This window comes from Chlamydomonas reinhardtii, chromosome 10 (assembly GCF_000002595.2).
Source record: "Chlamydomonas reinhardtii strain CC-503 cw92 mt+ chromosome 10, whole genome shotgun sequence".
NCBI lineage: Eukaryota > Viridiplantae > Chlorophyta > Chlorophyceae > Chlamydomonadales > Chlamydomonadaceae > Chlamydomonas > Chlamydomonas reinhardtii.
Window position 1 is genome coordinate 2,312,872 of NC_057013.1, and position 26,615 is coordinate 2,339,486.

The window sequence follows — 26,615 nt, forward strand, 5'->3', positions numbered from 1 at the left end:
GCAGCCACATTTTTCACCATAAGAATGAAAGTAATATAGTACTGATGCTTTTACATTAGCAAGGACGCATCAGCAAGGCCCTGCAACATTCAACTTCTTGATTGCACTACGCAATCGAGTACGCGCATAGGGTTTTACAATCCATTTCAATTGCTTTCATTGAGTGATAGGAATTCGAGCGCCCCCTTGGGAGCCAGCGGGCGGTTTGCGTTTTAGCGTCGAAGACGTTTTCTGTCCCGTTCTTCGTCTCCTTCGCATTCAACGCAGCGCGCAGGGCGCACCCCTGCTTGCGCCGCCCACCCGTGTGTGGTAGCTAGCATGCAGTACAGGAGCACATGTAAATCAAGTAAGCGCATCGTGTGAAACATCTGCGGGAATGCCCTGTAGCTCAAGCCGTGCAGCCCGTGCTGGCAGAGAGGTGAACGTTGCGGTGGTGGGCACCAGTGCCCCCAGCAGCTGTGGCTGCTGGCGGAAGCACAACAGCAGCACCGCCGTGCGCCACGCCGTGTTCCGACACTGGTGCGGTGCGGGCAAGGGACAAGGATCCAAGCAGGAACAGTACCATTTATACAGGCAAAAAAGGCATAGCGCAAGAGTTATTGACGAGTGTTGCGGAACTAATGCGTACGTAGACCAGAGCGGAAGGCGGAGTGGGCTTGCAGGCGGCACGAGAGTAGGCAGTCAGTAGCGCAAGTTGCGAATTCCCATGTTACCTCGTAACCGACGGTAAACGCTGTGGACGGTCGCGCAAGAGTTGAATTCCTGGTGTGATGGCTAGAATCCCGGTCCACAACCCCACAAGGCGTACCAGGGCAAGAGGGAGCGAGGAGGCAAGGATTGGCGGTTTTGCTGGCCACGTTTGTGGACAGCAGACAAGCACGGTCCAAGAGCAAGGCAAATTCAAACTATTTGCCAAAGCACACGAGGGCATCCGTTGGCGGCACCCCTTCAAGCACGTCAATACACAGAGCCGCGCGTGCTGAGTGGACACCATCTTCAGGTTTGGTGTGGAGGTGACATCTGTCTGCGCCATCTGACACAGCCACACAGGGGATCCGACATTCAGACGTTCACGCCCCCGTGGTCTCCCTGAACTAGTGCTGTGGCCCCTGTGCCAGTGTGCCCCACATTGCTCGGTTCTGTCGGTTTACCCAGTTTACCTTGGCCACCTCCCTTCCCCATGGAACCCCATGTCCCTACCGCTTGCGCCCGTGGGGACTCCAGGAGAAGCCTCGGCCGCCACAGCAACAGCTGTACATGGCAGCCGCCGCGGCCGCCGCCGCGGAGGCTATACCGCCGGCGCCCATGGCCCCTCCCTCTCCAGGCAAGTGGCAGCAGCAGCAGCAGCAGCAGCAGCAGCAGCAGCAGCAGCAGCAGCAGCAGCAGCAGCAGCAGCAGCAGCAGCAGCAGCAGCAGCAGCAGCAGCAGCAGCAGCAGCAGCAGCAGCAGCAGCAGCAGCAGCAGCAGCAGCAGCAGCAGCAGCAGCAGCAGCAGCAGCAGCAGCAGCAGCAGCAGGCGTCGGACAGATTCTTCCACCACTGCTACTGGTGGCTATCCCTATGCGCTGTCATCGTCACACACGTAGCAGTCCTGTGGCGACGGTCCCCACGAGGAGACGAGGGTTACCCAGGGATACCGGAGCAGGCGACTGCGGTGATGGCGTTCGGACTGAGCGTCCGCCGCCGCGGCCGCAGGTGCAGCTAGGTGCAGCCCGTGTGGCGGCGCGGTGGCGCTGCAGGAGGTGCATGGTCAGTGCTGGGAGCGCCTCGGTGCTTCACTTGCGCTTCTTCAGTCCTCACCGATGCCGCACTCAAATGGCGCAGACTGGCGCAGACCCCACCCTGCCCCGCCCGCCCACGCCCGCCGGCCTCCAGGTGTGACCCGCGAGACCTGTGTGACATCCTTGGATGCCTGCATACCTTACCTCGCCTCAACCTACGTATGCGCCTAGCGACCAGGGGCGCAGGCAACCCCTGGAGGAACCCACCCCTGCCTGCCACGTTCTACTGGGGCCCTGCGCCAGGAAACGCTCCAGCACAATTCTGTACCAGTCATATTCGCCATCGAACGTCTGGTTACTCACTGGCTGGCAATGTCGAAGCCGTGTGCCCAACCCGGGTCGTCTCGATGCATGGACCGCCCGGGTAAGTCGACAAGCGCCTCGCTGCCAATTGAAAGGTTGGTTACTTTAGATGAAGTCGCAGCTTTTGCACGACACATCATGGCATCTAACTATGGGGAATATAGAGCAAGCGACCGATGGCAAGCACGCGCCTGGCCGAGTCAAGGCCCTGGACTAATCCTCGGGGTTGCCATGGCATGTAAGTACGAAATTGAATGCATCGCGCACGCAGCGGAGCAACAGGAAGCCAGCGCTCGGGATCCCCGATGAACCCCATCGCAACTGCACTAGTTGGCGGCCGCGAGCTCCAAACTCTCTCTTTTCCTTGAGCCCTTTACTAAAATGCAGCTCCTGAACAGCAAGTCCCGTGTTCTGTCTGGCTCTCGCCAGCAGGCGGCCGCTAAGGCCGTCCGCGTGGCTCCTTCTGGCCGTCGCTCGGCTGTGCGCGTGAGCGCCGCGGTGCACCTGGACTTCAACACCAAGGTGTTCCAGAAGGAGCATGCCAAGTTCGGCCCCACTGAGGAGTACATTGTGCGCGGTGGCCGCGACAAGTACCCTCTGCTGAAGGAGGCGTTCAAGGGCATCAAGAAGGTTTCGGTCATCGGCTGGGGCTCCCAGGCGCCCGCCCAGGCCCAGAACCTGCGCGACTCGATTGCTGAGGCTGGCATGGACATCAAGGTCGCTATTGGCCTGCGCCCGGACTCTCCCTCGTGGGCCGAGGCTGAGGCTTGCGGGTTCAGCAAGACGGACGGTACTCTGGGCGAGGTCTTCGAGCAGATTTCCTCTTCGGACTTCGTTATTCTGCTGATCTCTGATGCTGCTCAGGTAATTGGCTTTAAGGGAGGGCCTGGATCGAGCGTGGGAGTGATTTAGCCGCCGCGAGCATGTCCTTCGTCCTCGTCGCTCGGATTTCCCTGCTCACCAACGAATTTTGTATTTGACGTGCAGGCCAAGCTGTACCCCCGCATCCTGGCTGCCATGAAGCCCGGTGCCACTCTGGGTCTGAGCCATGGCTTCCTGCTGGGCGTCATGCGCAACGACGGTGTGGACTTCCGCAAGGACATCAATGTCGTGCTGGTGGCCCCCAAGGTGGGCAGGCGGGTTATCGTTGAGCGAGCGCGGGCGAGCGCGGGGGTTGGCGTGCAAGTCGTCGCGGGGTTGGTCCGTGCCGCACCCCTACCCCAGTGACATTCCGCTTCGAGGCCTGGCTCGTGCACCTATGCTTGTTGCCACCCCCATATCCTCTTTATTTTCGCAGGGTATGGGCCCGTCGGTGCGCCGCCTCTATGAGCAGGGCAAGTCCGTCAACGGCGCGGGCATCAACTGCTCGTTCGCCATCCAGCAGGACGCCACTGGCCAGGCCGCGGATATCGCTATCGGCTGGGCCATCGGTGTGGGCGCTCCCTTCGCCTTCCGTGAGTTTGGCTGCTGCTTGCAGGGGCAGGAGTCCCCATTTGGGTTGTTCCGGGGCGTCGGGTGCGTTGCGGCCAGCACGGGCGTCAGGGGCGCGGCCTAGGCGAGTGTAGAGCTCCCCAACCCATATCGCACCCGCGCTGCATTTCCCTCACACGCTGCATCCGCACCCCCCACACACAGCCACCACCCTGGAGTCTGAGTACAAGTCGGACATCTACGGCGAGCGCTGCGTGCTGCTGGGCGCCGTGCACGGCATTGTGGAGGCGCTGTTCCGCCGCTACACCCGCCAGGGCATGAGGTGAGCGCCGCGGCGCCGCGGCTCACGCTAACGGCGTCTAGGGGTGGGGCTAGGGGTGGTAGGGTAGGGGACAATGACAGGGCATGGAGAAGGCTAAAGCAAAGGTGGTCTGTCGAGGTAAGCTGATGAGAAACCCCGCATTTTTTGGTGGACCCAAATGGAGAGGGTGGTTTTGGCTGCCAGCCCAGCTGAACAGCGTCGCAGCAGCAGTGACATGCGGGCCGCGGCAATACGCGAGTGAGGAACTCCAAGGCACGGACAGCCAAGAGCCGGGAGCAGTGCATATCGGAGGGTCTTCCGCGTCCAAGCGCCTGGCGTTCTAGCTGCTGCAGCTGCGGCTCTTGCAGTCAGAGCCGCAGCTGCCAACCCTCAGGCAGCAACAGAGCAGGGGACACAGTAGCAGGCACCGGGAGCAAAGCAGCGCCCGCAACACAACGGGCTGGTTCTGCAGGGTGCCAGCCGCCGCGCCGGACAGGCAGGGGAGCTAGTGGCAGGCGCCAACAGCTGCGTCGCATTGACCCAGATCAGGCACAGACGCGCAAGATTGAGTGTGCAGCGCGCCGCCACTCACTCACCACGGGCGGGGCGCAGCGCTGGCTGGAGTACACAGCGGCATGTAGCGGGTGGCACGTCACGTCCGCTGTGGGTGGGCGGCTGGATCTGGAGTGCTGCCAGCGCTGTGCTTGGGCCACCGCAGCGGAGCGCGGTCAAAGCTGATTGGGCGGTTGCGCCACAGCCAGGCGGCATGGCGCGGAATGGAAATGCCGTATCCTGTGCCAGGAGCTTATTGGCGGGGGGTCAGGCACTTGACATGCTCGCGGAGCGGCTTGCGGCATACGGGTGCAAGCAACCGCACTCCAAGCGACGGCAGCAGTAGCAGAGCAACCAGCCTGGGGATGAGCCTTTCCCATGACAGCTGCAGCCAAGTCACCCCTCCCATTTCCGCGGCTGCCTATGGGGTAGCATCTGGCACGCGCGCTCCGTCTCCCCACCGCTTGACATGCCCTTGTCGCGCTCCTATTTCCCAACCGCAGCGACGAGGAGGCCTTCAAGCAGTCCGTGGAGTCGATCACCGGCCCCATCTCCCGCACCATCTCGACCAAGGGCATGCTGTCCGTCTACAACTCGTTCAACGAGGCTGACAAGAAGATCTTCGAGCAGGTGCGCCTTTGTACTGGGGTTGCGGTGACAAAACCAGGCAAGCGCCCCGATTCGCGCTGAGCACCACAGGTGTAGCATGCGCTAAAGCACTTGGCTGGGGTGAGCAGGTCGCGACCTTTCTGACACGTGACCCAAACCCGCTTTCGCAGGCCTACTCTGCCTCGTACAAGCCCGCCCTGGACATCTGCTTTGAGATCTACGAGGACGTGGCCAGCGGCAACGAGATCAAGTCGGTGGTGCAGGCCGTGCAGCGCTTCGACCGCTTCCCCATGGGCAAGATCGACCAGACCTACATGTGGAAGGTGCGCTCAAAATGGGCAGAATTGGGGTCGGTGGCGGGAAAGCTCGGGGCGCTGCGTTGGTGGTGCACAGCGCAGAGCCAGCGAGGACGGGCAAAGAAGCGGCGGGGTGCGCCAACAGTTCTTGTGCGATTCTGTCACGCAGGTCGGCCAGAAGGTGCGCGCCGAGCGTGACGAGTCCAAGATCCCCGTCAACCCCTTCACCGCCGGTGTGTACGTCGCCGTCATGATGGCCACCGTCGAGGTGAGCGAGCACGGGGTAGTGGACGGGTTGAGTATCTTGTACCCGTTACGGATATCCAGGCAAGGGTTCGGGCTTAGCAAACGATGTTGCATTTCATTATTGGCCCAACTCACCGCTTACCCCCTAACCCCCTACCCTGTACAGGTGCTGCGCGAGAAGGGCCACCCCTTCAGCGAGATCTGCAACGAGTCCATCATTGAGGCCGTGGACTCGCTGAACCCCTACATGCACGCCCGCGGCGTTGCCTTCATGGTGGACAACTGCTCCTACACCGCCCGCCTGGGCTCGCGCAAGTGGGCTCCCCGCTTCGACTACATCATCGAGCAGCAGGCGTTCGTGGACATTGACTCTGGCAAGGCCGCCGACAAGGAGGTGATGGCCGAGTTCCTGGCCCACCCCGTGCACAGCGCCCTGGCCACCTGCTCCAGCATGCGCCCCTCGGTCGACATCTCCGTCGGTGGCGAGAACAGCTCCGTGGGCGTCGGCGCCGGCGCTGCCCGCACGGAGTTCCGCTCCACCGCCGCCAAGGTGTAAGCAGCCCAACCGCACTGGTCTGGGTGCAGCAGCAGCTGCTGCTGCAGCGACCGCTGTGGGCGCGCAGCCTCTCTGGGCGCTTGAAAGCGTGTCTGGAGCGCGCAGCCAGCGGCGGTTGCGGTGATGCTGGCGAGGCCTGGAACTGGAGGCGCACGCGCGAGAGCTAGCTGTGAAAGCAGAAGCCCGCGTGGCAAGTGCTTGGGTGGGAGGGAGGCGTGGCGTGTCGCTGGCCCGAAGTGCTCGGGGGCGTGCGCTGCGCCAGGAGGTTCGCGTGTAGTGACCGGGACAAGGAAAGAGCACGCAGGAGGGAGCGCGCTTGACAGAAATGCAGCGGTGTTGTGAGCCGCCGTGATGTGATGAGGTGGCTTGAGTGGGCATGGCGTGCGCTAAGCTGCTGCGAGTCGGCGTGCGATTTACACGCGCTGTGGTGGTGCTTCACTGCCACGACTTTTGACTAGTGCACGGGGCAGGTTAGCGGGGCTGCTCTGTTGCGAACTAAGTTGACTAGTGCACTCGCCGGACCCGGGTCTGTCCGTTTTGCAGCCCGGCGTTGTATCAACTCACCCTTCCTCATCGCACATCCACTTCTCCACGGGACTTTACCAACCTGCCTTACAACTGTCCATCGCACATCCGTAGCATGTCGTTGTCAGTCACTCTGTCAGCCCTTGTGCGTCCCAAGCGGCAGAACACCGAGTGTCAGCCTGCCACCAGCTCGATGCAGTCCTGCCTTATTTTCCACAACCAGCGCCTGAACGCTGCGCGCGGAAATCGGAACCCGCACGTTATTAGAACTACCAAAATTTGTCACTTCGCCACCAGCCATCCTAACCCGCACAGTGTCCCACACTCAACGCTCGCCCGCCTGCCAGCCATCTCTGCCACCTCAACCGACTTGGATTGCGAGCAACCCTTGCCCCTCCTTTTGTGCTCAGGCGGCATGACCTGCCGTAATCAGAACAGCACCCGCCTACTGCTGCCAAGCCGCCCCGCCAGCGCCCGGCTCCTGGCCATCTGTGGCGACGTGCCTTCGCAGGTCCGCCACGAAGCGCCGGATGTTGGACATGCCCGGGTGGATCACCAGGGCCGCCTCAAACGCCGCCAACGCCTCCTCATAGCGCGACATCTGCAGCAGGCACAGCCCAAGCCCCGACGCCGCGCCGAAGTGGTACGGCTGCAAAGCCGAGAAGAAGTGCGAGGAGGGCAGAGCGGATGTTGGGAGTCAATGGTGTCACACCGTGATGTCAGCGGTGTGAATGACATGGACAGAACGCAACTCTTGCTTAGGCAGCAAAATGAGTACCGTACTCCTCTCCATCGCTGGTCGCAGCACCGGGCCCATACGCCACACACCTGCATGCCCAGCACGGCGTTGCAGTCGTCGATGCTGGCCTGGTGGCGGCCCATGAGGTAGTTGACCGTGGCCCGCTTGTTGTAGCCCTGTGGCATGGCGCGGAGCGTGTGGTGCAAAACGGGTTGGGGCACTTCAAGGGTTCGGCCGGCCAGGCAGCGCTTTGTCAAAGGGGCACGTGCCGATGCCGGCAGCCCGCTATCGGTAGCAAAGGCTTGAGCATGTGCGGCACTGCACCTGTGGAAGGGACACCTCCACTTGCGTAGCCACTGCAAAGCGACGAGGTCACTGCCGTTACGGTATGCGGCCCTGCCTTGCCGGCCCCGCTCCCCCTCTCCGCCCGCCCGCCCGCCCAACTGCCGCGGCCTTGCCCCTGCATTCCCGGGTTGGGCAACGATTCTTTGACAATTGGGAACCTAACTCTTTTGGCTCAGGCATATACCCCCCTCGTTAACACACCTCCACGTAGGACGGGGCCAGCTGGATCATCTGGCTGAACACGCCCAGCGCCTTGTCGTAGGTGGCGGGCGAGCGCATGTACATGCAGCCCTCCTGCATCAGCTCGTTCACGCGCGGGTCCCTGCGGCGGGGTCCGGGGTCCGGGGTCAGACTCAGCCACACGGGGTCAGCTGCAAAGTGAGCAATGATGCACGCAGTGTGTCGCGGATTCTGCTGCTGCTGCTGCCGTACGCGCCAGCACACGGCTCAGGCAGAAGTCGCTGCAGGCAAGATGGGAAAGGTAATGCCGCGAGCATCGCACCGCATCGCATGTACATTCCTGCGTGTTTCCTTAGTGGTACTCTCTAGCACCGGAGCACGTTTGAGGACAACGCGCCGCAGTCCTGCGGTCGCGCTCATGTGCAACACCCCAACCCCCCATCCTCCGCTCCTGGCCCGTTCTCGCCCCGCCCCGCTCACTTGTTCTTCATGAAGATGGCCCACATGGCCTTCTCCGCGGTGTCTGCCAGCTCGGGGTTGGACAGGCAGGAGGCCAGGTCAGGGATCACCGCGGGCTCACCCGCCTCGCCTGCAACCGGCAGCGCGACCAAAAGCGGGCATGCGCCAATGCGTGTGGCTGGTCACCACTGCACCTTTCTAGTCAATGCGGATGGCTGGTCACCACTGCACCTTTCTAGTCAATGCGGATGGCTGGTCACCACTGCACCTTTCTAGTCAATCCACTGCCAAAGTATCAGGCAAGCGGCGTTGGCGAGCACGGGCAGTGGCGATTGAGGCAAGACCGATTGCCGCCGTGGCTCTCACCAAGGTTGAGGATGGTCTGCAGCTGCTCCTGAGTGGTGCCCGTGCGCAGCTTCGCCACCTGCCCCAGCGCGTACTGGAGTATGGGCGGCAGGCTGTCGGATAGAGTCTGCAGGTAGCGCGGCAGAGGGTCCAGGGTTAACGTTCGAAGCAAAATGTGCATACGAGGGCTGTAGGAACCGGCATGCCGACAGATGACAGCCCACCCGCTACGGAGCCTCCGTTGCCGTTGCGGCTGACCCCGCCCTCGAGCACTACCCCCACCTTCTGCTCGTCTCGAAGCTTTGCAGCAAGCGCATAGTCCTCATCGGCCACGGCGACCTTGAGCTGCCTGTGCGAGGGAACCGTGGTATGCGACCAAAACACGGTCAACTCTCCAACTGTCACAGGTTCATCTATTTTTGAGCACATTCTAGACTTACCGCGTTACAAGGCTCAGGCGCTCCCAGGTCTGCGCAGCGTCAAGCGCGGAAGAAGTCGCGGTCTGAACATCGTCTGCACCTAGCGACGCGGTTGTGCGCAACAGCTCACGTCGAGCGGTTGGACATGCCGGTACTTCTCGCACACGCACGAAACATGGGCGCGGACTACTGGAGCTCGCGGCTCTCCGGATGTTGCAAGTCCCACCGCCAGGCCAACGACGGAAAGCTTGCATATCGCTCTATTGTGTGCAGTGAGAAGGGCAGAATCAAGTTATTTGTCTGATATGCTGCGAGCGGGGTGCTCTGCTTTTGTACCATGGACCAACCAGGGTTTCTGGAGGCCGCCACGTCTGCCCGGTTTCCCCGCCGGATACCAATACCATCCCCGCCGCCCTCACTTCTCCTCAGCGCCTTGCAGTGCGGCTCCCCTTCCACAAAGTACTCGAGGCTCTGTGTAGAGATTGCTTGAATGAATGTCGTATGCGTGAAGTACGTGAATGCCGCGCACGCGTCAGCTCAAGGTGTTCCGTGGTAGTGTGGCACCGACCCCGCATCTCATTGTAGCGCCTGACACTGGCCCATCCCCTCGCTGTGTCACTCAGTCAGGCTTAAGGTCCACCACTGCACGTCCCGGAGATTTCCTAAGCGTGCAGGGAGTCTCTGCAGGGCACCAGCAGCGCATCCTGAGTCCTGAGAGTGAGAGGGACAGCGAATGAAGGCTGGGTGAGCCAGTGAGGTACCCCCCGTTACACTCCCTTCCATCACCTCAGCCCTAGCCGCCTTAGCTTGCTGCGGCCATCTCCACATGCAACCGTGCAATTGCAAACCGCCCAAGTCCATGCCTATAAGCATAAAGCGCCGGGACGGATGGAAGCAACCAGGGAAAGCAACTCCTCGCACCTCCAACAATTACCACCCTAACACTTGCCACCCGGCAATGCTGGCAATGGCGGGCCTGCACACCAGCCGAGCCGCCTTGTTCCGCGCTACTACGGTATATCATATTAAGTCAGCGTTCGATCCGTGCGCCTGCCTTCGCTAGAGTAGGCCGACGGCGTTGCAGGCGGCACGCCCCTGGAGTCCAGAGCTGGGTGTTCGTTCTCCACGTCACTGGCTCGTGAACTGCGTCAGCAGGTCCCTCTTGTAACCAATGCAATCTTCACTTACCGCCCTAACTCAGTCATATCGCAACCTAACTCAGCTTCTGCCTAACGTACCTGAGACACGAAAGTGCACATTAGCCGCGTAACACACAGCTCACTGCCCCCGCGCCGTGCCTCCGTCCGCCTACCTCGTTTTCTCTGCCATCCGGATCGCGCCTCTGACCAAACTCGTTCACCCCGCAATGAATCACTCGCCTCTCCGCCGACACGTGCCTGTACGACAGAGCTGCATCATGAGTAACACTTCCCAAATATCGCCCCGGCCACCCAACAGTCCTCAGCGCGCGCGAGTAGCGACACGTATATCGCAAGTCCCATTCACGTATCGCAAGTTCTAGAAAATTTCATACGGTACCTGCAGAACCGTCGCAATGCTGATAACAAGTTCACAGGTACGTCCGTAACATGGAGCTATGTGCTGCGGCTGCGCCGTTGCTCGGGCCGCTGCGTGCACGGGGTTCCTACGCGAGCAAGCCATGCCACTGGCCATGAACATCCGGGTCTACTGTCATGCAACTAATGATGGAGTGCGGTGGGGTGGGGTGTATGAAGGTAGGCGCTTTCAATCAGCGCACTACTGCATGTGCCTACTGCCCAGCCTCGCCAGGTCGCCATATACGCTATCGCAGAGGACCCAGTTACGTGCATGTGTGTGTGTGTCTGTGTGTGTGTCTGTGTGTGTGCGCATATGTGTGTATGTGTGCGCGTGTGTGTTGTCTGAATCCCTAAGTAAGAGGTCCTCAGGCTCCCAGAGGCGGCGGGCTGCCGGGCAGGCGGCAGGTGGCCATCTGCAGCTCCAGCGCATCGGCCCCCCCGCCACCGGCACCTGAGGCATGGGCGACAGCAGAACATGTGCACGTTTGAAACCAGCATGTACACGAGCAACCGCCGCCTGCTAGCCCGGCCCGGCTGCACATGCATCCCGGCTGCCTCCCAAACACTCCCACCCTCGCTATTGCACCGCCCCAAGAGCCCCAGCCCCAAAGTAACACCCGACTCACCTCCCGCTGCGCCGCTGCCTCCCGCCCCGCGCCCCGCCAGGCTGCTCAGGGCCGCCGCCTGCAGTGCCGCCACCAGCTCCGCCTCCTCCGCCGTCAGCGCCGCCGCCACCCCCAGCTCGCCACCCAGCACCGGCAGGTACGACACGCCACCCACGCCGTCCGTGTTGCCGCCCACGTTGATGCCGGTGGCGGCGGCGGCGGTGGCGTTGCCGGCGGCGCTGCAGCCCACCACAAGCGCCGCAGCGTCCGCCACCCACACCGCGTCGACGGTGGCAGCCTCGGCGCCGCCGCCGCCGTCAGCCGCTTGGGCCGGCGCCGGGGAGGGCGAGGGGGGCCCGGGAGCCAGGTAGGGCCCGGACGGCACGCGGCGGCCGGTCGGCAGCAGCACGTTGCTGAGCAGCAGCAGCGAGCTGCAGCGGCCGCCGGCACCAGTGCTACTGCTGTTGCCGCCACTGCCGGCCAGGTGCGCGCGGAGTGCCGCCCAAGTGCCGCCCAAGCTGGCAGCCACCGGGCTGAGCCAGACCTGCGGCGTCGCTGCATCACCGCTCGCGGCATCGGCGCTGCCGCCACCAGCGCCGCCGCCGCCGCAGCCCAGCGCCGCCGCCACGGCAGCGCCCTGCCCGCCCGCCGCCGCCTCCAGGCTGTTGTGGTGCGACAGGTTGCCGCTGACGACGGCCGCCGCCAGTCTGTCACCCTGCAGCAGCAGGCCGCCGCCGTAGCCGCTGTACGGCGCCGCGCCGCCGCCGCCACTGTCGCCGCCGCTACTGCCGTCACTGGCAGCGTACACGCCGTATCCAGTGGCGATGTTGTCGCCGACCCAGTTGCCAAACAGCACCGCCGTCGTGGCGGGCTGCGGAGCACCTCCCGCAGGTGTCGCTGCAGCCACCGCCGCGGCGCCGGTGCCGTCGGCCTGGCTGGACAGGTACACGCCTCCTCCGCCTCCTGCTGTGTTGCCGGTGATGTCGCACTGCACCAGCGCCACTTGACCCGCCGCCGCCAAGTGCAGCCCGCCGCCCAGGCAGCCGCCGCCGCCGCACTGCCCCGCCTTGACCGAGGAGGCCAGCACCTCCACATGACCCACACCCCAGGCCAGCACGCCGCCGCCGCCGCCTGCTGCTACAGCCGCGCCCGCCGGACCGCCGCTGGCATTGCCAGCCGCTCCCAGGTCGACCGCGTTCGTCGCCAGGCTGCAAGCCGCCACGATTAGCGACACGGCGCCGCCCGCACACAGGCCGCCGCCGCCGTTCACCCATGGAACCTGCTGCTGCTGGCCCGCAATGCTAGTGGTGCTAGCAGTGTCGGCAGCTGCAACGTTGTTTCCCATAATGGTGCAGGACCGCGCAGTCACACGCAGTCGGCCGAGAGCCGCCACGCCGCCGCCTGTGGCGCCCACACCGGGCAGCCGAGCACGCGCGGCTACCGCCGCTGCCGCCTCCATCGCCGCGCTGGTCGCCATGACTTGGGAGTACGAAATGGAGTTGTAGCTGATGTCGCAGCTCTCGAGTCGTACCGAGGGTGCGGACGCTGCGGCGAGTGTGGCGGCGGCGGTGGCGGCGGCGGCGCCAGCCACTGCCCCATACAGGATGGCCACGCCTCCGCCCGAGACTGCAGCCAAGTTGTTGCCCTGAAGGGAGAAAGGCGTGCCAAGGTAAACAAAGGAGATGTTCCTCGTACTGGATGGACATGAGCGCATAACGGCCAGCGGGAACATCGTGGCACGTGCACACATGAGGAACTGCCGGAGAGGTGACGCTTGCCGCATGCGCACGACTCACCACACTGCATCCCTTGAGGTGCACTCGCGCCACCGCGCCCGCGTCCCGCCACAGCCGCAACGCCTCCACGTCATCCTCCTCCTCCTCGTCCGCCGCCGCCGCTCCACCAGGCGCCGCCACGCCCGCCATGGCCACGTGTAGACCGCCGCCGGCTGCAGCTGCTGCGTTGTCGGACATGACACAGCCCTGCAGCCGCACATCCAGACCGGTGCGACCGCGGCCGGTTTGGATAGAAGTTGGCGGCGGCGGCGAAGGCAGGTCGGCGCCCGGCGGCGCAGCCGCCGGATCGCTGAGGGCTGGAGCTGCGCTAGCGCCAACCGAGTCGGCGGTGGTGGAGTTGATGAGCACAACAAAGACGTTGATCGACATGCCGCCGCCAGAGCCCAGTGGCGCGTAGTTGTTGTTGATGAGGGATTCAAGCACCGCCGCTGACAGCGGCGGCGCCGCTTGCAGCGGCCGCTGGGAGGCGACGCTGCCGCCCACAGGCGCCCCCGCCGCCGCCACCAGCACACCGGCGCCGTCGCCGGTCAAGGCCTTGTTGCTGACGATGGTGGTGCTGTTGATCAGGAACACATACGGCTCCTTGGCTGCTGTGGCAGACGGGTCTGCCGTAGAGGAGCGGCTGGCATTGGCGGCGCCACCGCCGCCATACAGCCAGCATGCCAAGCCGCCGCCACCGCCGCCGCCAGGGCTGCCGATCGGGGCGCCGCCGCCGCCGCCACTGGCGCCGCTGGTGCTGCCTGCCGTGTTGCTGTCGATCACGCACGCGGCCACGGTGAGTGAGCCGCTAGCTGCCGCAACCATGACGCCGCCGCCAGAGCCTGGGTGGAAACAAGCCCGCAATCATGGTTACCAGATTGTACAACGCAGCACAGCGCAGCACTGCTCAGCAATGCTAGACGTGCCTTGCGGGGTGGTCCCAGCCTAGCAACAGCCAGGTGGTAGCCCTCTCGCCACCGTCGCGAGGCGCCACATCACCAACTTCCCTACCATCACAGCTCACCCGCGGCGCTGTTGGTGCGAAGGCTCATGCTCCGCAGCACCACCTCAGACGCGGCGGCCTGCGGTGCCACGCCCGCGCCGCTGAGCAGGAAGCCGCCGATGGCGGCGGCAGGCGCGGCGGCCGGCGGCGGCGGCAGCACCGCCAGCGCGCCTCCGTGTCCCGCCGCCGCCACGTTGTTGCTGATGAGGCCGCCGGACAGGAGCACGCGGGCGGCGGCGGCGGAGACCAGCAGGGCGCCGCCGTCGCCTGCGCGTTGAGGCACGCGATTTCAATAACTATTAAACTGTCAACCCTATCAATAATGCGTTTTGCAAGTTGCGTTTCAAGGACCACCGCTATGGCGAATGCGCCGCCCGAGCTCCGCAGATCGCCGCGCATATTCAGCCGGAGCAACAAGGTGCTGCTGTAATAAGGTGCGGAAGTGCAACTAAGGAAGAGAAGTGAACGTGAGATGCTACACTACGGTATGTGCAGTTGTGCAAGTTGGGGCTGCAACACATCATATTAAGCAAGCTGGGCTGGGTGGGTGAACCCTTGCCGCCTTTGCCACTCACCCGCCACGGCGAGATTGCCAGCCACCGTGCTGTCTATCACCTCCAGCACCGCCGCCACACCCTCGCCGGCGCCGCCGCTCATAGCCACTGCGCCGCCGCCGGCACCAAGCCCCACACTGGCAGTCGCCGCCGCCGGCGCCGCGCTGCCGCTGGCCCGAGCAGCGTAGGCCTGGTTGCTGGTGGCGGCGACCTTGCGCAGTGTGATATGGGCGGCGGCGGTGTCGGCGAACAGGGCGCCGCCGCTGCCTGTGCGGGCATGCCGAGCATAGGGATGGAGGGGAGGGCCGCGGCACCCGTGGGGCATGTGAGCAGCAGATGCAAGTGCAGGCCGCGGCCGACCAAGCAGGGCACGGCGTCGCTAGCAGGTGCTGCCAGTACGGTGATGAGTTGCATTAGTTACATTGCACGAGTACCGGTACATGGTATAGCGGTAAGGCGAACGGCTGCCCTTACCTTGCTGTGCCTTGTTCCGACTCATGGCCGTGTCCTGGAACCGCACCCGCAGCAGCGGCGAGGTCGTGACGGCGGCCGCGCCGCCGCCTCCCGCCGCCGCTGCCACGCCAGCTGCTGCCGCCGCCGGCAGCAGCCGCTGCCGCACCGCCGCCGCGCCGCCACACCCGCCTGCGATGTTGTCGCTGATCTGTGACGACGCCACCAGCAGTAGGCCGCCGCCGCCGCCGCCAGCTCCTGCAGCGCCTCCAGTGCCTCCGGCTCCGGCACTAGGAGCGGCGGCGCCGCTGCCGCCAGCGGCGGTCCAGTTGCCAGCAGCGCCGCCGTGGCTGCGCACCCAGATCAGCAGGCCGCCGCCGTCAGGCGCGGCGGCTGCGGACGCGGCACCGCCGCCGCCATCCTGCTCGTCTGCCGAGTCGGTCACCGCCTGGGCGCTGTTGAACGTAAGCATGCAGCCGCTGAGGCGCAGCCAAGCCGTAGGCGCCTGCGACGCCAGCGGCGGCGACGGCGGTGGCGGCGGCGGCGGCGGAACCGCCGCCGACGGCGCCGCCACCGGCGCGTCGGCCGGCGCACGGTCGTCTTCGCGGTACAGCGCCAAGGTTGACGGTGCCGCCACGACCTCCGCGGCGACGGCGCCGCCGCCGGGGGCGCTGTTGTAGCTGAAGGCGCAGGCGGTCATCAGCACGCCGCCGATGCCGCGCACCCACAGGGCGCCGCCGGCGCCGCTGTCGGCTGCATTGTTGAAGAAAATGCAGTTGTTGAGGCTGGCGCTGTCGGGCGGCGGCTGCCGTACTGGCGGCGCAGGCGGGGGCGGCGGCGGTGGGTCAGGGAAGTACGGCGGGTAGGGAGACGAGGGCGTGGAGGGAGGTGACGGCGGGCGGAATGGAGGTGAGGGCGGTGCTGGCGGCGCGTCGGGATCTGAGGGCGGTGGAGCCGCGCCGTCGGTTGTATCGTTCTGCTGTGAGAGCCGCCGTGCATGCCGCTGGCGGTGCCGCCACACGCCGCCGCCCAAACCAGACGACTCCTGGGCCGCGTCAGGCTGCTCAGCCTCCAGCCCGGGGATACCGGTAGGCTCGGTAGCGGGCCCAGATGAGGCGGAGTTAGCAGAAGCGGCGGCTGCGGCTGCGGCGGCGCCAGCAGTGTGGGCCAGCACCCGCCGTACCTCTGCCATGACACGGGCAAAGTCCTGCATGACGTCGTCAGGCGCTGCCGCGCCTCCGGCGCCATGCCCCCCCTGCAGCTGCCCCTGCCACTCGCCGCTGCTCCGCAGCAGCGGCGTGGGCGCCATGGTGGCGGTGTGTAGCAGCAGGCGGTGCAGCTGCTGCAGCTCCAGAGGCAGCACGCCCGCCTCCTTCCTGCGATGGCTGCTGCTGCTGCTGCTGCTGCTGCTACTGCCACTTTTGTTGCTGCTACTGCCGTCGCTGCTGCCGCCACGGCCGGAGTCGTGCAGCAGTGCCAGGCGGGCATCTCGGATAGCGGCAGTGGACGTCTGCCGGCGAGCCGCCAGCCGCAGTTCCTCCGCGTTGCCAGCCGCAACCACGCCTACTTGCAGCTCCGCCCGGCCCAGACCCTCAGCCCCTTCAAATAGGCCCCGCTGGCCGCTGCGCGTCGCAACGCCCGACCCCGCGCCGCCGGCCGCTGCCGCGGCGGTCGTGCCGCCGCCGCCGTTCAGCACCGCCAACGCCGCGCCGCCGCCGCTAGCCCGGTTGCTGACGTACGCGCAGCCGTTGGCGTTTACCTGGCAGTTGGTCACCAGCACGGCGCCGCCGCCGCAGCCGCCGCCGCCGGCTGTGTTGAAGTCGCCTCGCATGTCAGTCAGCGAGGTACGGCACCCATTGAACTCTGCCGCGCCGCCGCCAGTGCTGCTGCTGCTGCCGGCAGCTTTTGTTGTGTTGGGGTTGTCGTAGCGGACGGTGCCGACGAAGATGCCGCCGCCGCCGCAGGCGCTGCCGCCCAGGCCGAGGTAGCTGAAGCCGGCGCCGGCGCCGACGCCGCCTCCTGCGGTGTTCTGCGACACGGCGGAGCCGCGGCCCCACACCCGCAGCCGGACCGCGCGCCCATCCGCGGCCACAAATACGGCGCCCCTGTGTGCAGAGTCACGTCCAACACACACACGTCAACACTGACTGCATGCGCGGGCGCTGCAAAATGTCAGCTTGGAGGATGTCAATGCGGCATACATCTCCCTGCACCCAGTGTGTTGTTGTTACCAAGCGCTGCCCTCACTGCGGCTCCGCACACGCACACACGCCCCCGCTTACCCGTCCCCCGCCGCGCTGTTGCCCTGCAATACCGACGAATCAAGGACCAGGCTGTACGACAGCCGTGCCACTACGGACAAGGCCGCACGGCGCGCAGCCGGCAGCTCGCTGCTGTCGCCGCCCGCTGCCGCCCCCAGCTCCCGCCGCCGGCCGCCACTGCCGCCTTCGCCGCCCTCCTCAGCCGGTGGCGGCGAGCCACCGTCCACCTCCACACCTGCCCCTGACGTCGGGTCGGGGCCCGCCGCTGACTCCGGTATCTCGGGGTTGGGTGTAGCCCAGGCGAAGCGCAGGCGGCCGACTGGGGCTGGGAACACCACTGCCGCCAGGCCGCCGCCGGAGCCGCCATCGGCCTGGTTGCCCTGCAGCGAGCATGAGCTGATGCCCATGCGGGTGGGCAGCAGCGCGCCTCCCACCACCTGCAAGGAGGGAGCGAGAAAGGAGTTCGGAGCAGGCCGGCCGGCAAGGAACCTAAGAATGGAAATACTGGCGGCTGGAAACTCGGTGCGATTCCAAGTGTGCGGCAAGGTCGTGCACGTGCTCTCATCAAAAATCATCAGCGGGCATACGCCATTGCCGCTTGCAGGTGTTTGAACCGAGCAAATTCCCGACTCCGGTTACGTGCTGCGGCAGCCTTACCTGGTGGAAGATGGCGCCGCCCGAGCCCGCCGCCTTGTTGGCTGTGAAGGTGGTGTTGGTGATGTTAGCGGCGGGCAGTGGGCCCACCACCGCCAGCCCGCCGCCGTCGGTGTTGGCCTCATTGCTGTCGAACACCGCCCCCGTCACCTGTAGGGGAGTGTGTGCGTGTGTGTTTGCTGGCACCACACGGTGACGCATATGCACACACGCAACGCAACGCACAAACCCAGGACCCCACGCAACGCAGCACACAAACAGAGGCACAGCTCAGGGGTGCGGGGGAATAGCCAACTCGCCCCGTGTGGCCAACCCCGGCACAGCTGTGTCACACTCACCAGCAGAGAGTTGACGCCGCCAAGGAAGCACGCGCCACCCCCGCGGCCGCCCGCGCTGTTGGCTCGGAACACTGCCCCCGGCCCCACAGCCACGCGCCCCGACGGCGAGCCAGCGGACGCCGGATCGGCCGACCCAGATCCAGATCCCGACCCAGATGAAGCGCCGGTGGCCGCGTTGGCGGCTCCGAACATGAGCGCTCCGCCGTGCCCAATGAGCGCCACGTTTCCGTCAAAGGTCCCGTTGATGCGGCCCTCGCTCAGGCCCTTGCCGCCGTACACCGCGCCTGTGATGGTGTGTGAGGCAGGGCGCGAGGCAGAGGGTAACGCAAAGACAGCATTATTGCGACACGGTGTGCAGTGGCGTGAGGGCGCCGCGACGCTAACGCGCGTCACAGGTTGGCGGCATACAGAATACGGTAACATGCTGCCAACGCGTTGGCCTGCCACCGACGCACCTCCCATGTCGGTTGCCGCGTTGCCGGTCATGGCACTGGAGGCGTCCAGCTCCAACAGCCCCTGCGGTGTGGCGGTTGGATAGGCACGTACAGAAGGGGAGACACCGTTGTGTCGTGGCAAGGCAACGACCGTGCCCCAGGCGCGCACATACAACCACCCACCCACCTCACCCACCCAACCACCCACCCACCCACCCACCCACCCACCCACCCACCCACCCACCCACCCACCCACCCACCCACCCACCATGACGCCCTCCACGCACACCGCGCCGCCGCTGCCGCCCGCAGCCAGGTTGTCCGACACCGCGCCGCCGCCCGACAGCCGCAGCCCGGCGGGGCAGCGACCGTCCAGCGGCCCCACGCCCTCGCAGGCCGCCGCCACCCACAAAGCGCCGCCCTCCCCGCTTGCCGTATTGGCCTGGACAGAGCTGTTCCCGACCACCTGCACCGCAGTAGCCGGGCAGCCGCGTCAGCCAGCCATGGCTGATGAGCAGCCTGTACCGTCTCGGGTTCAATCAGGGGCAGGCATCTGCCTGGCCCGCGGTCCCCACACCTCCTAACAGACCAGCACACTTCCACACATTGGGTCCCATACCCTTCCCCCCCCCCACACACACACGCTCTCCTGCTCGTACTCTTGCAGTAGGATCGCTTTAGTTTGGGCTGGTATTTACACCCCTCCTCCCCCCACTTTCCTTGCCCGCACACGGCTTGCAACCACAGCGTCAGGCGCCCCCCCCCGCCCCAGCCACTCCCACCCAACCCACCTGCACCAGCACAGGCCGCCGCACGTCCAGTGCCACTGCCCCGCCCGACCCCTGGGCCTGGTTACCGCTCAGCCCGCCGCCGCCCGCCACCACCACCCGCAGCGTGCCCGGCCAATACACCCACCCCCGGCTGCCGCTGCCACTCCCGCCACCCCCGGCACCACTGCTGCTGCTGTTGCTGCTAATGCTACTGTTGGTGTTGCTGCTGCTTCCACCACCTCGCGTTCCGTTGCTGCTGCACGCACCAGCGGCGCCGTAGGTGCGCAGCAGCGCCGCCCACGCGCCGCCGGCGGCGGCGCTGTCGCCCGCCGTCATGCTGACGGCGCCGCCGCCGCCCGCCGCCGCGTTGTCGTCCAGGCTGCTGCCGGCGCCGCCTACCAGCAGATCCAGCGGCACGTCTGCCCACAGGCCGCCGCCCGAGCCCTGCTCGGCCGAGTTGCCGCGGAGCGAGGAGCCGCCCAGCACTGCAAAGCCGGGCCTGAAGCGGAGGGGCGAGAGGAGGGGCGGTCCGGGTACCCGTTGCGTCAGCTTGGGGGCTGCATGGTAAGGCTACGGCGCCCGACCAGCGACCCACACGTTTGCAGCGAGATGCTGGTTGAGATCAAACGACATGCCAAAGCACACACGCAGTTAAGGCCCGTGCATCTTCACGCAGCACCCACCTGAGCCCAGGCGGTACTGGGCGGCTGGGCACGCGGCGGCGGGCGCTGGCGGCGGGCGGCGGCGCTGCGGACAGCCACAGCCCGCCACCGTCCCCCACATACACTTTGTTGTTGGAGACGACAGAGCCGCGCAGCAGCCTAACGACCGGCCACTGCGGGAGGGGGGGTCAGCCGTCCATGCAAGACGGGGTGAGTATACGACCCTTTTGAAGTGTCAAAGGTCATACGCCAGACACGGTCAGTCCAGCGCTGCGCGGCTAGTTCCAATTCCACCGTGTAGAGAACCGAAGGCATAGAGGACGGAAGCGCGGTGGCGCCGCCTCAGCAAGCACAGGGCACTTCCACACAGCCCGCCCCCGACGCGTGCCCGCACACGCCCGCACAATGCCTCACCTCGGCCCCTAGCGCCGCCAGCGCCGCGCCGCGGTGCCCCACGTTCTGGTCCAGCACCGAGCCGCTGTCACACACCACCACCAGCGGCGCAAGCGCCACCGTCGTCACCGCCGCCGCCTCCACAGTCGGCAACGGAGGCGGCGGTGATGACGGCATCCGCGCCCAAGCCAATGCTCCAGTGCTGCTGCTGTTGCCGGCGTTTACGTCATCGGTGACATTGCTGCTGCTACTGCTGCTGCGGCCCACACGCAGCAGTATGGCGCCGTAGCCGTACGACATGGTCTGTGCATCCGGGTCCGCAAAGCCGCCCCAGGCCGTGCCGTGCTTCCCGCCCACTATGACCGAGTTGTTGCCCACGCGGCTCCCCGCCTCCAGGACCAGCGACCAGCCCACCACCGCCGCCGCCGCATCCGCAGCGCCGCCGCTTCTGTCGCTGGCGCTACTGCTGCCATTGCCACTGCCGCTGCTGCTGTTGCCCCTACCGCTGCCGCTGACGCTGCGGTTGCTGAATCCGCCGCCGCCAGTCACCGCGCCAGGGCCACCCAAGCCCGCCGCCACCGCCGCCACACCCGCCGGCGGCAGCGCATCGTAGCTCACGGCGTCAGCCGCCACCGCCGCCGCGCCGGCGGGCCCCAGCGGCGCCGGCTCGGCGGCGTCGTAGTCGACCAGCAGGCAGGCCCAGCCGTGTGCGTCTCGCACGCCGCTGCAGCTGCTGTTGCTGAGGCGCACCGCCGCCGCGCCCTCCACGTGCACCGCGCCGTACACGCCGTACGGCAGCACGCCCGCCTGCGTGGCGCTGGTGCCCACGCCGCCCAGGTTGGACAGGGTTGTGTCACGCAGCTGCAGGCGACCAGGGGGGGGGGCGGTGGAGGGCGAGCAGGAGGACGAGGAAGAGACGGGCAGAGGTGAGAAGGATGACAAGGTGTGCATAGTCGCCGCGCGAGCACGCTACTTGCCCCCGCTTCCCACCACCTCAGCCCTTACCAGATCGGCTCGCCACCTCAGCGCCTGCCGCTCCCCACCTCACGTTCCCGCACCTCCCGCTCCCACACCTCCCGCTCCCGCACCTCCCTCCCGCCCGCTTCACCTCCAGCCTCCTGCAGCTCCTGCAGTGCAGCAGCGGCCCCCGCCTGCTGAGCGGCAGGTCCGCCAGCCGGCTGCGTGTCAGCACCAGCGCCTCAAGCGGCCCAGCGAAGGACAGGCCCCACTCGTCATCGCCGGGCCGATGCGACAAAGCCACGCCCGAGGCCGCGGGTGCAGGTGCAGCTGAGCTGCCAGCGGCATTGGCAGCCGTCAGCAGGCTCTGCTAGGCCCAGGAAACAGGGTTGGGGTTAGGGCACAGCAGGGGGCGGAAGGGAGCATGTAGGTGTACGTGTGCGCTTCCGGACCGCGCACCCATGACCTGAGGGGCAAGCCGGTCCTGCCTCCAGACAGGCAGGCTGCAGCTCCCAGGCTCCCACCTCCCACCCACCCACCAGCAGCTGTGCGCCCGCCGCCACCGCCACAGGCCGCCCGTCGTCTGAGGTGCAGTGCAGCTCTGCCGCCAGCAGCGCCGTTGCGCGCAAGATGCCGCTGCCGCCGCCGCCGCCGCTGGTGCTGGTGCTGGTGCTGCTTGCACCGGCTGCGCCGCCGGCCGCACCGCTGCGGTTGGCACGTGCTGCCTGCGAGCCGATCAGCGTCAGCGAGCATTCGGCGGACTGCAGCCGCACTGGCGGCGGCGAGGGCGGCCGAGCCGCGGTCCCGGTGCCGCTCCTGGGCGGAGGGGAGTTGCCTGTGCGGTGCGGCACCATGTGCAGTGTTTGTGGATCCGGCATTTGCTGAGTGCCTGGAGGCGAACGGAAGCGCTGCTGCCAATGCGCAATATGGTGCTGGAAGCGGAAGGGCCGCTGCTGTAGTCGGGCGCCCCAAAGCACAGCGCTTCAACTGCAGGGAACACGGTGGCAGCAGCATGACATGATCATCGCGCCGAAGCCTCACCTGGGTGACCCCTGCTGGCAACGCGGCCGTGTGGCGGCGGCGGGTGACGGCGCAGCACCAGGACTGAGGGCGGGTGCCGCCAGTGCCACCGCTGGACCGGAGGTCGGCGCGCCGGGCCGCCACGGCTGCTCCCACCAGAGCCGCTGCCGCTGCTAGGAGACCTCCGGGGAGAGGGAGCACGCCAGCTGCGAGGCGGTGGGCTAGCTGCTTCCAGGTCCTCGGTTGGAGGTGGGGGCTGCCCGTTTGCAATGTCACTGGAGTCGGGCGGCGGGGCCCACTCTGCCAATCCCAAGGGCGGTGGGGCCGAGTTGTCGACCGTCACATCGAGAACCTCGCGCTTCACCAGCGGTTGTGCTATCGGTAGCGCCACATGGCACGCAACCAGGAGCAGGCAGACCAGTGGAAGCGAAAGCGAGATGGCGCGCATTGGGCGGTCTGGCGATTGTCCGCTGTCAACGCGACCAGGTCATGCGGTATCCAAATCTGGACCTGGCTTCGCGTGAGGGTGTCAACATTTCCCTCGTCGGGGTCCGAGTTCTGCCAGCTTGGTGCGCGCCAACAATTCCCGTGTCAAGTTGACTTAAGCAGTAGCCATAGTAGTTGGGCTGCCTGTAGACTGACAAAGAATGCTCATACGTGAAAATGCTGGCAGCCCGTCTTGAGGCCCTGCAAGACTGAGCTCACTCTCTGACGGTGAATCCAAAGGAAAGCTATTGCATGCGGTGGTAAAGCTTCACAAATTACTATTTCTGCTAGTTTCGCAGGTCGCAGTATTCAATTGCGTACATCGAGACAAGTGTGGAAGTAACCCCCAAGCCGCCCGCCCAAACGCAATCATGCATCGCGCTTTCGGGCATCCCTAGGGTAGTCCTTCTGGCATATTAAACATTTCAAGGTGTCAGCCTTTTATGGTGCGTGGTGCGACGCTGCGCGCGCGGTGAGACTGCCGTCCGTGCTTGCCGGCAACCCAGGCAGCCCAGGTAACCCCGGACCCCTGAAGAAGACCCCTCCCCGCGCCTCCTATTACCATTTAAGCGGATTTCTACGCGTCAATCCAGTCCGCCCATCTCACCAGGTGCACTGCAAAGCCCTTTCAAGCACTCCCGGAGCGTTATTGGGTATGCTTCCAGGGGTCGCCGCGGGTTCTGCCTCGTCCAAAGCTCTCTTGCCGCTTAAATCTCACAGCTGCATTGCGTTACATATCAATTTTAAACCTGCATTGCGTTACATATCAATTTTAAACCTGCATTGACAACGAACACGACTCACCGTCGGACCAAAACTGGTAGCTTAGCGGTTAGGGGACTGCAGTATTTGAAGTTTCAACATGAGCAAAGCAACATTACTGCAATTGTTGGCGCGTCGATCCCTGGCCGGCTGCGTGCGGTCCCTGGCAGCGAGTGCTTGCGCCCAGCAAACATCCGTCTTGCCTCTCTGCGACAAGACCGCGGCCGACGACACGTGGCAGCTAGCAGCAGCTAACAGCATCGCAGTGACACCACATACGACCAAGTTCATATCCACCAGCGGCTGCGCGACCAGTCCGCGCGCACACACGTTGTCACCTGCACACCCCGCCCCGCCACCCAGCCCCGCGACCTTTGCTCGCGGCCTCAGCAGCGCAGCTGCTCCGCAGCCCCACTCCTCGAACTCGCAGCAACCTCCCAGGCCGCACCACTCGGCGGGGGCGGGGGGGCCGCGGCGGACTGCCAGCCCCGCGCTACGTGCCCGGCTGGTGTCACTGCTGGGGGCCGGGCGGGTGACGGAGGCGCGGGATGCGCTGACACAGCACGGCACTGACGAGTCGTACCACACGCCCCTGCCGCCCGACGGTAAGGAGGAGGAGGAGGAGGAGGCTGTACACATATGCGCACTCGCACACGCACACACACGGGGGTGCTAGATGTAGTAAGGACGGGATGTGGGCGCAACGCATTTAAGGGCTGCTGCAGCGCCGGGGGGGCTTCTTAGGCGCTTAACTGCCGTCCCGACATTGCGGGCCGTTCATTGTATACACGCATTTGTTGAACCTTGCCTATGCCTTAACGTGCGAACAACCTTTTTGGGTGCGGCGGCAGTGGTGGTGTATCCGGAGAGCACGGAGGAGGTGGCGGCGGTGGTGGCGGCGTGTGCGGCCGAGCGCACGCCAGTCATCCCGTACGGAGCCGGCACGTCCATCGAGGGGCACGTGGGCGCACTGCAGGGGTGAGACACGGGGAGACAGCAGAGGGGAGGGAGTGGCAGCAGAGGGGAGGGAGTGGCAGCATCAGGGGCTGGCGCAGGGGCTGGCACGATCATGCTGGGTGGCACGGGGCCTGTCGGGGGGCTCGGGTCTGTGCCGGGGCGCCGCTGCGGCACCACTGCGTGTGTGCGGGCAAGGTGTCGCCGCCGTGCGGCACACGCCTGTGTCAGCACTCAGCAGCCTCACGCGTGTGCGTGTGCGTGTTTGTCGCCCCCCGGCTGCAGGGGCGTGTGTGTTGACCTGCGCCGTATGAACCGGGTGCTGGCGGTGGCGGTGGAGGACATGGACTGCCGAGTGCAGGTGCGGGGGCGCGGCGGGCCCGGAGACCACAGCCCTGCGCCCACAGCCCCAGACCACGGCATGCGCCCATGCAACCGCACATGGCTTCCCTCTCCCGTCCTCCTTCCCCAGCTCGCCCGCAACCAGCCACCCCCACCCAGCGTCGCGCCCGCCCTCAACCAGCCACCCTCACCCGCCTCTCCACCCCCACACTGCATTCCTAGACTGGGTAGCGACTGCTTAGCACTTGGGACATGCCCTATCTCGTCGGCCTCGGACACATAGCCCCTCCCCTTCCCTTTCCTCCTCCCCCCGCTCCAGGCCGGCGTGACGCGGCAGCAGCTGAACCAGCACCTGCACGACACGGGGCTGTTCTTCCCCGTGGACCCGGGAGCGGACGCCACACTGGGCGGCATGGCGGCGACACGCGCCAGCGGCACCAACGCTGTAGATATCAGAGGGAGAGAGGGGGACAGGGAGAGGAAGGGGGAGAGGGGGAGAGGGGGTTAACTTTGAACCAATCCCGTAAGGAAACAGTCGCGCTGCAAGGAGAAACTGCAGCCGCATATGCGAGCTGTGTTTCATCATCATAGGTAGTCGGGCGGGCTTGGGCAGTGTAGCAGCAGGTGGAAGGAGCAGTCCAGAGCAGCTCCGAAGTCATGTCAGCAGTGCGAGCCTGGGAGAGGGGGAGAGAGAGGGACATGGACAGGGAGAGGGAGGGGTATGCGAGGCTTGCATTTATGGAGTTTCCGGCAGTAAGAGACGGAGCTTGCCTTACCCTTAACGTTGTGCATGCACGATTGCACGTGTACGCAGGTACGGTACGGCACCATGCGGGACGCGGTGATCGGGCTGACGGCGGTGCTGGCGGACGGGTACGTGGCGTGTGTCGGGCTGCGCGCGGGGCTGTGGCCTGATAGGCGGTGGCCTGACAGTAGGGCGCGGGGTGCATTCACTCACGGCGCCGTGCGGGGCGTACCTGTACAACACCAGATCTCTGCGCCTCCATGCTTCCTTCACACTCCTATGCCGCATGTCGTCAGCTTCAGCTCCATACCACCACCACCACCACCACCACCACCACCACCACCACCACCACCACCACCAGCAGCACCACCACCACAACATCAACCACCACAACCATCGCAACCACCGCAACCACAACCACAACCAAGAATGCCCCCCCCACACACACATACACACACCCGGCCGCGCTGCAGCCGTGTTGTGCGCACGGGCCGGCGCTGCCGCAAGTCGTCCGCGGGCTACGACCTCACGGCACTGCTGGTGGGCAGCGAGGGAACACTGGGAGTCATAACCGAGGTGAGAGTGGGGTGGTGAGGATGGGAGGAGGAGGGGGGAGGAGGGGAGGGGGAGGAGGGGAGGGGGAGGAGGGGGAGGAGGGGAGGGGGAGAGGGAGGGGGAGGGGGACTGGGAGAGGGGAGAGGGGAGAGGGGAGAGGGGAGAGGGGAGAGGGGAGAGGGGAGAGGGGAGAGGGGAGAGGGGAGAGGGGAGAGGGGAGAGGGGAGAGGGGAGAGGGGAGAGGGGAGAG

General features: G+C 65.8%; 5 protein-coding genes across 5 annotated transcripts in view; 3 read left to right on the top strand and 2 right to left on the bottom strand.

Annotated features, from left to right (window-relative positions):
- The first annotated feature begins 41 nt into the window (after positions 1 to 41).
- CHLRE_10g434726v5 (uncharacterized protein) lies at positions 42 to 1,803 on the top strand. The gene is made up of 2 exons (XM_043066700.1): positions 42 to 418; positions 1,225 to 1,803. The coding sequence occupies exons 1-2, from the start codon at positions 377 to 379 to the stop codon at positions 1,702 to 1,704; spliced, it is 522 nt and encodes a 173-aa protein (XP_042920097.1). The 5' UTR covers positions 42 to 376; the 3' UTR covers positions 1,705 to 1,803.
- A 388-nt stretch (positions 1,804 to 2,191) lies between these two features.
- On the top strand, positions 2,192 to 6,673 carry CHLRE_10g434750v5 (uncharacterized protein). Its single transcript, XM_001702597.2, has 8 exons — positions 2,192 to 2,947; positions 3,071 to 3,211; positions 3,381 to 3,537; positions 3,719 to 3,836; positions 4,871 to 4,997; positions 5,147 to 5,299; positions 5,442 to 5,540; positions 5,685 to 6,673. The coding sequence occupies exons 1-8, from the start codon at positions 2,465 to 2,467 to the stop codon at positions 6,072 to 6,074; spliced, it is 1,668 nt and encodes a 555-aa protein (XP_001702649.1). The 5' UTR covers positions 2,192 to 2,464; the 3' UTR covers positions 6,075 to 6,673.
- A 1-nt stretch (position 6,674) lies between these two features.
- CHLRE_10g434800v5 (uncharacterized protein) lies at positions 6,675 to 9,375 on the bottom strand. The gene is made up of 7 exons (XM_001702416.2): positions 9,108 to 9,375; positions 8,950 to 9,016; positions 8,689 to 8,794; positions 8,344 to 8,452; positions 7,885 to 8,005; positions 7,428 to 7,514; positions 6,675 to 7,248 (listed from the first exon to the last, which is right to left on the bottom strand). The coding sequence occupies exons 1-7, from the start codon at positions 9,338 to 9,340 to the stop codon at positions 7,045 to 7,047; spliced, it is 927 nt and encodes a 308-aa protein (XP_001702468.1). The 5' UTR covers positions 9,341 to 9,375; the 3' UTR covers positions 6,675 to 7,044.
- A 466-nt stretch (positions 9,376 to 9,841) lies between these two features.
- Positions 9,842 to 23,301, bottom strand: CHLRE_10g434850v5 (uncharacterized protein). Its single transcript, XM_043066701.1, has 17 exons — positions 22,543 to 23,301; positions 22,041 to 22,336; positions 21,653 to 21,868; positions 20,566 to 21,405; positions 20,173 to 20,324; positions 19,511 to 19,988; positions 18,988 to 19,185; positions 18,741 to 18,801; positions 18,286 to 18,569; positions 17,951 to 18,097; positions 17,315 to 17,730; positions 15,057 to 17,137; positions 14,604 to 14,849; positions 14,050 to 14,295; positions 13,047 to 13,867; positions 11,272 to 12,895; positions 9,842 to 11,096 (listed from the first exon to the last, which is right to left on the bottom strand). Exons 1-17 carry the CDS (start codon positions 22,967 to 22,969, stop codon positions 11,011 to 11,013), a joined length of 8,619 nt encoding a protein of 2,872 aa, XP_042920098.1. The 5' UTR covers positions 22,970 to 23,301; the 3' UTR covers positions 9,842 to 11,010.
- Positions 23,302 to 23,671: 370 nt separating this feature from the next.
- The window catches only part of CHLRE_10g434900v5 (uncharacterized protein), a 7,022-nt gene continuing 4,078 nt past the window's right edge, over positions 23,672 to 26,615 (top strand). The window contains exons 1-6 of the mRNA XM_043066702.1: positions 23,672 to 24,374; positions 24,621 to 24,747; positions 25,009 to 25,084; positions 25,385 to 25,510; positions 25,880 to 25,938; positions 26,284 to 26,386. Of these exons, the coding sequence (XP_042920099.1) occupies positions 23,870 to 24,374; positions 24,621 to 24,747; positions 25,009 to 25,084; positions 25,385 to 25,510; positions 25,880 to 25,938; positions 26,284 to 26,386 (996 nt within the window). The 5' untranslated portion in view covers positions 23,672 to 23,869. The remainder of the gene's footprint in view (positions 24,375 to 24,620; positions 24,748 to 25,008; positions 25,085 to 25,384; positions 25,511 to 25,879; positions 25,939 to 26,283; positions 26,387 to 26,615) is intronic.

What these genes read in the sequence shown, in the direction of transcription:
- CHLRE_10g434750v5 (XM_001702597.2), top strand. Translation starts at nt 2,465, where the DNA reads ATGCAGCTCCTGAACAGCAAGTCCCGTGTTCTGTCTGGCTCTCGCCAG. An exon ending in TGATCTCTGATGCTGCTCAG is followed by an intron (nt 2,948 to 3,070) that starts GTAATTGGCTTT and finishes TTTGACGTGCAG; the next exon opens with GCCAAGCTGTACCCCCGCAT. An exon ending in TACACCCGCCAGGGCATGAG is followed by an intron (nt 3,837 to 4,870) that starts GTGAGCGCCGCG and finishes TCCCAACCGCAG; the next exon opens with CGACGAGGAGGCCTTCAAGC.
- CHLRE_10g434800v5 (XM_001702416.2), bottom strand. Translation starts at nt 9,340, where the DNA reads ATGCAAGCTTTCCGTCGTTGGCCTGGCGGTGGGACTTGCAACATCCGG. An exon ending in GCAGACCATCCTCAACCTTG is followed by an intron (nt 8,453 to 8,688) that starts GTGAGAGCCACG and finishes TGCCGGTTGCAG; the next exon opens with GCGAGGCGGGTGAGCCCGCG. An exon ending in TGGCCCCGTCCTACGTGGAG is followed by an intron (nt 7,515 to 7,884) that starts GTGTGTTAACGA and finishes GCCATGCCACAG; the next exon opens with GGCTACAACAAGCGGGCCAC.
- CHLRE_10g434850v5 (XM_043066701.1), bottom strand. Translation starts at nt 22,969, where the DNA reads ATGCGCGCCATCTCGCTTTCGCTTCCACTGGTCTGCCTGCTCCTGGTT. An exon ending in CGCGGCAACCGACATGGGAG is followed by an intron (nt 18,570 to 18,740) that starts GTGCGTCGGTGG and finishes ACACCATCACAG; the next exon opens with GCGCGGTGTACGGCGGCAAG. An exon ending in ACCTCAAGGGATGCAGTGTG is followed by an intron (nt 12,896 to 13,046) that starts GTGAGTCGTGCG and finishes TTCTCCCTTCAG; the next exon opens with GGCAACAACTTGGCTGCAGT.
- CHLRE_10g434726v5 (XM_043066700.1), top strand. Translation starts at nt 377, where the DNA reads ATGCCCTGTAGCTCAAGCCGTGCAGCCCGTGCTGGCAGAGAG. An exon ending in CAGCCCGTGCTGGCAGAGAG is followed by an intron (nt 419 to 1,224) that starts GTGAACGTTGCG and finishes TGGGGACTCCAG; the next exon opens with GAGAAGCCTCGGCCGCCACA.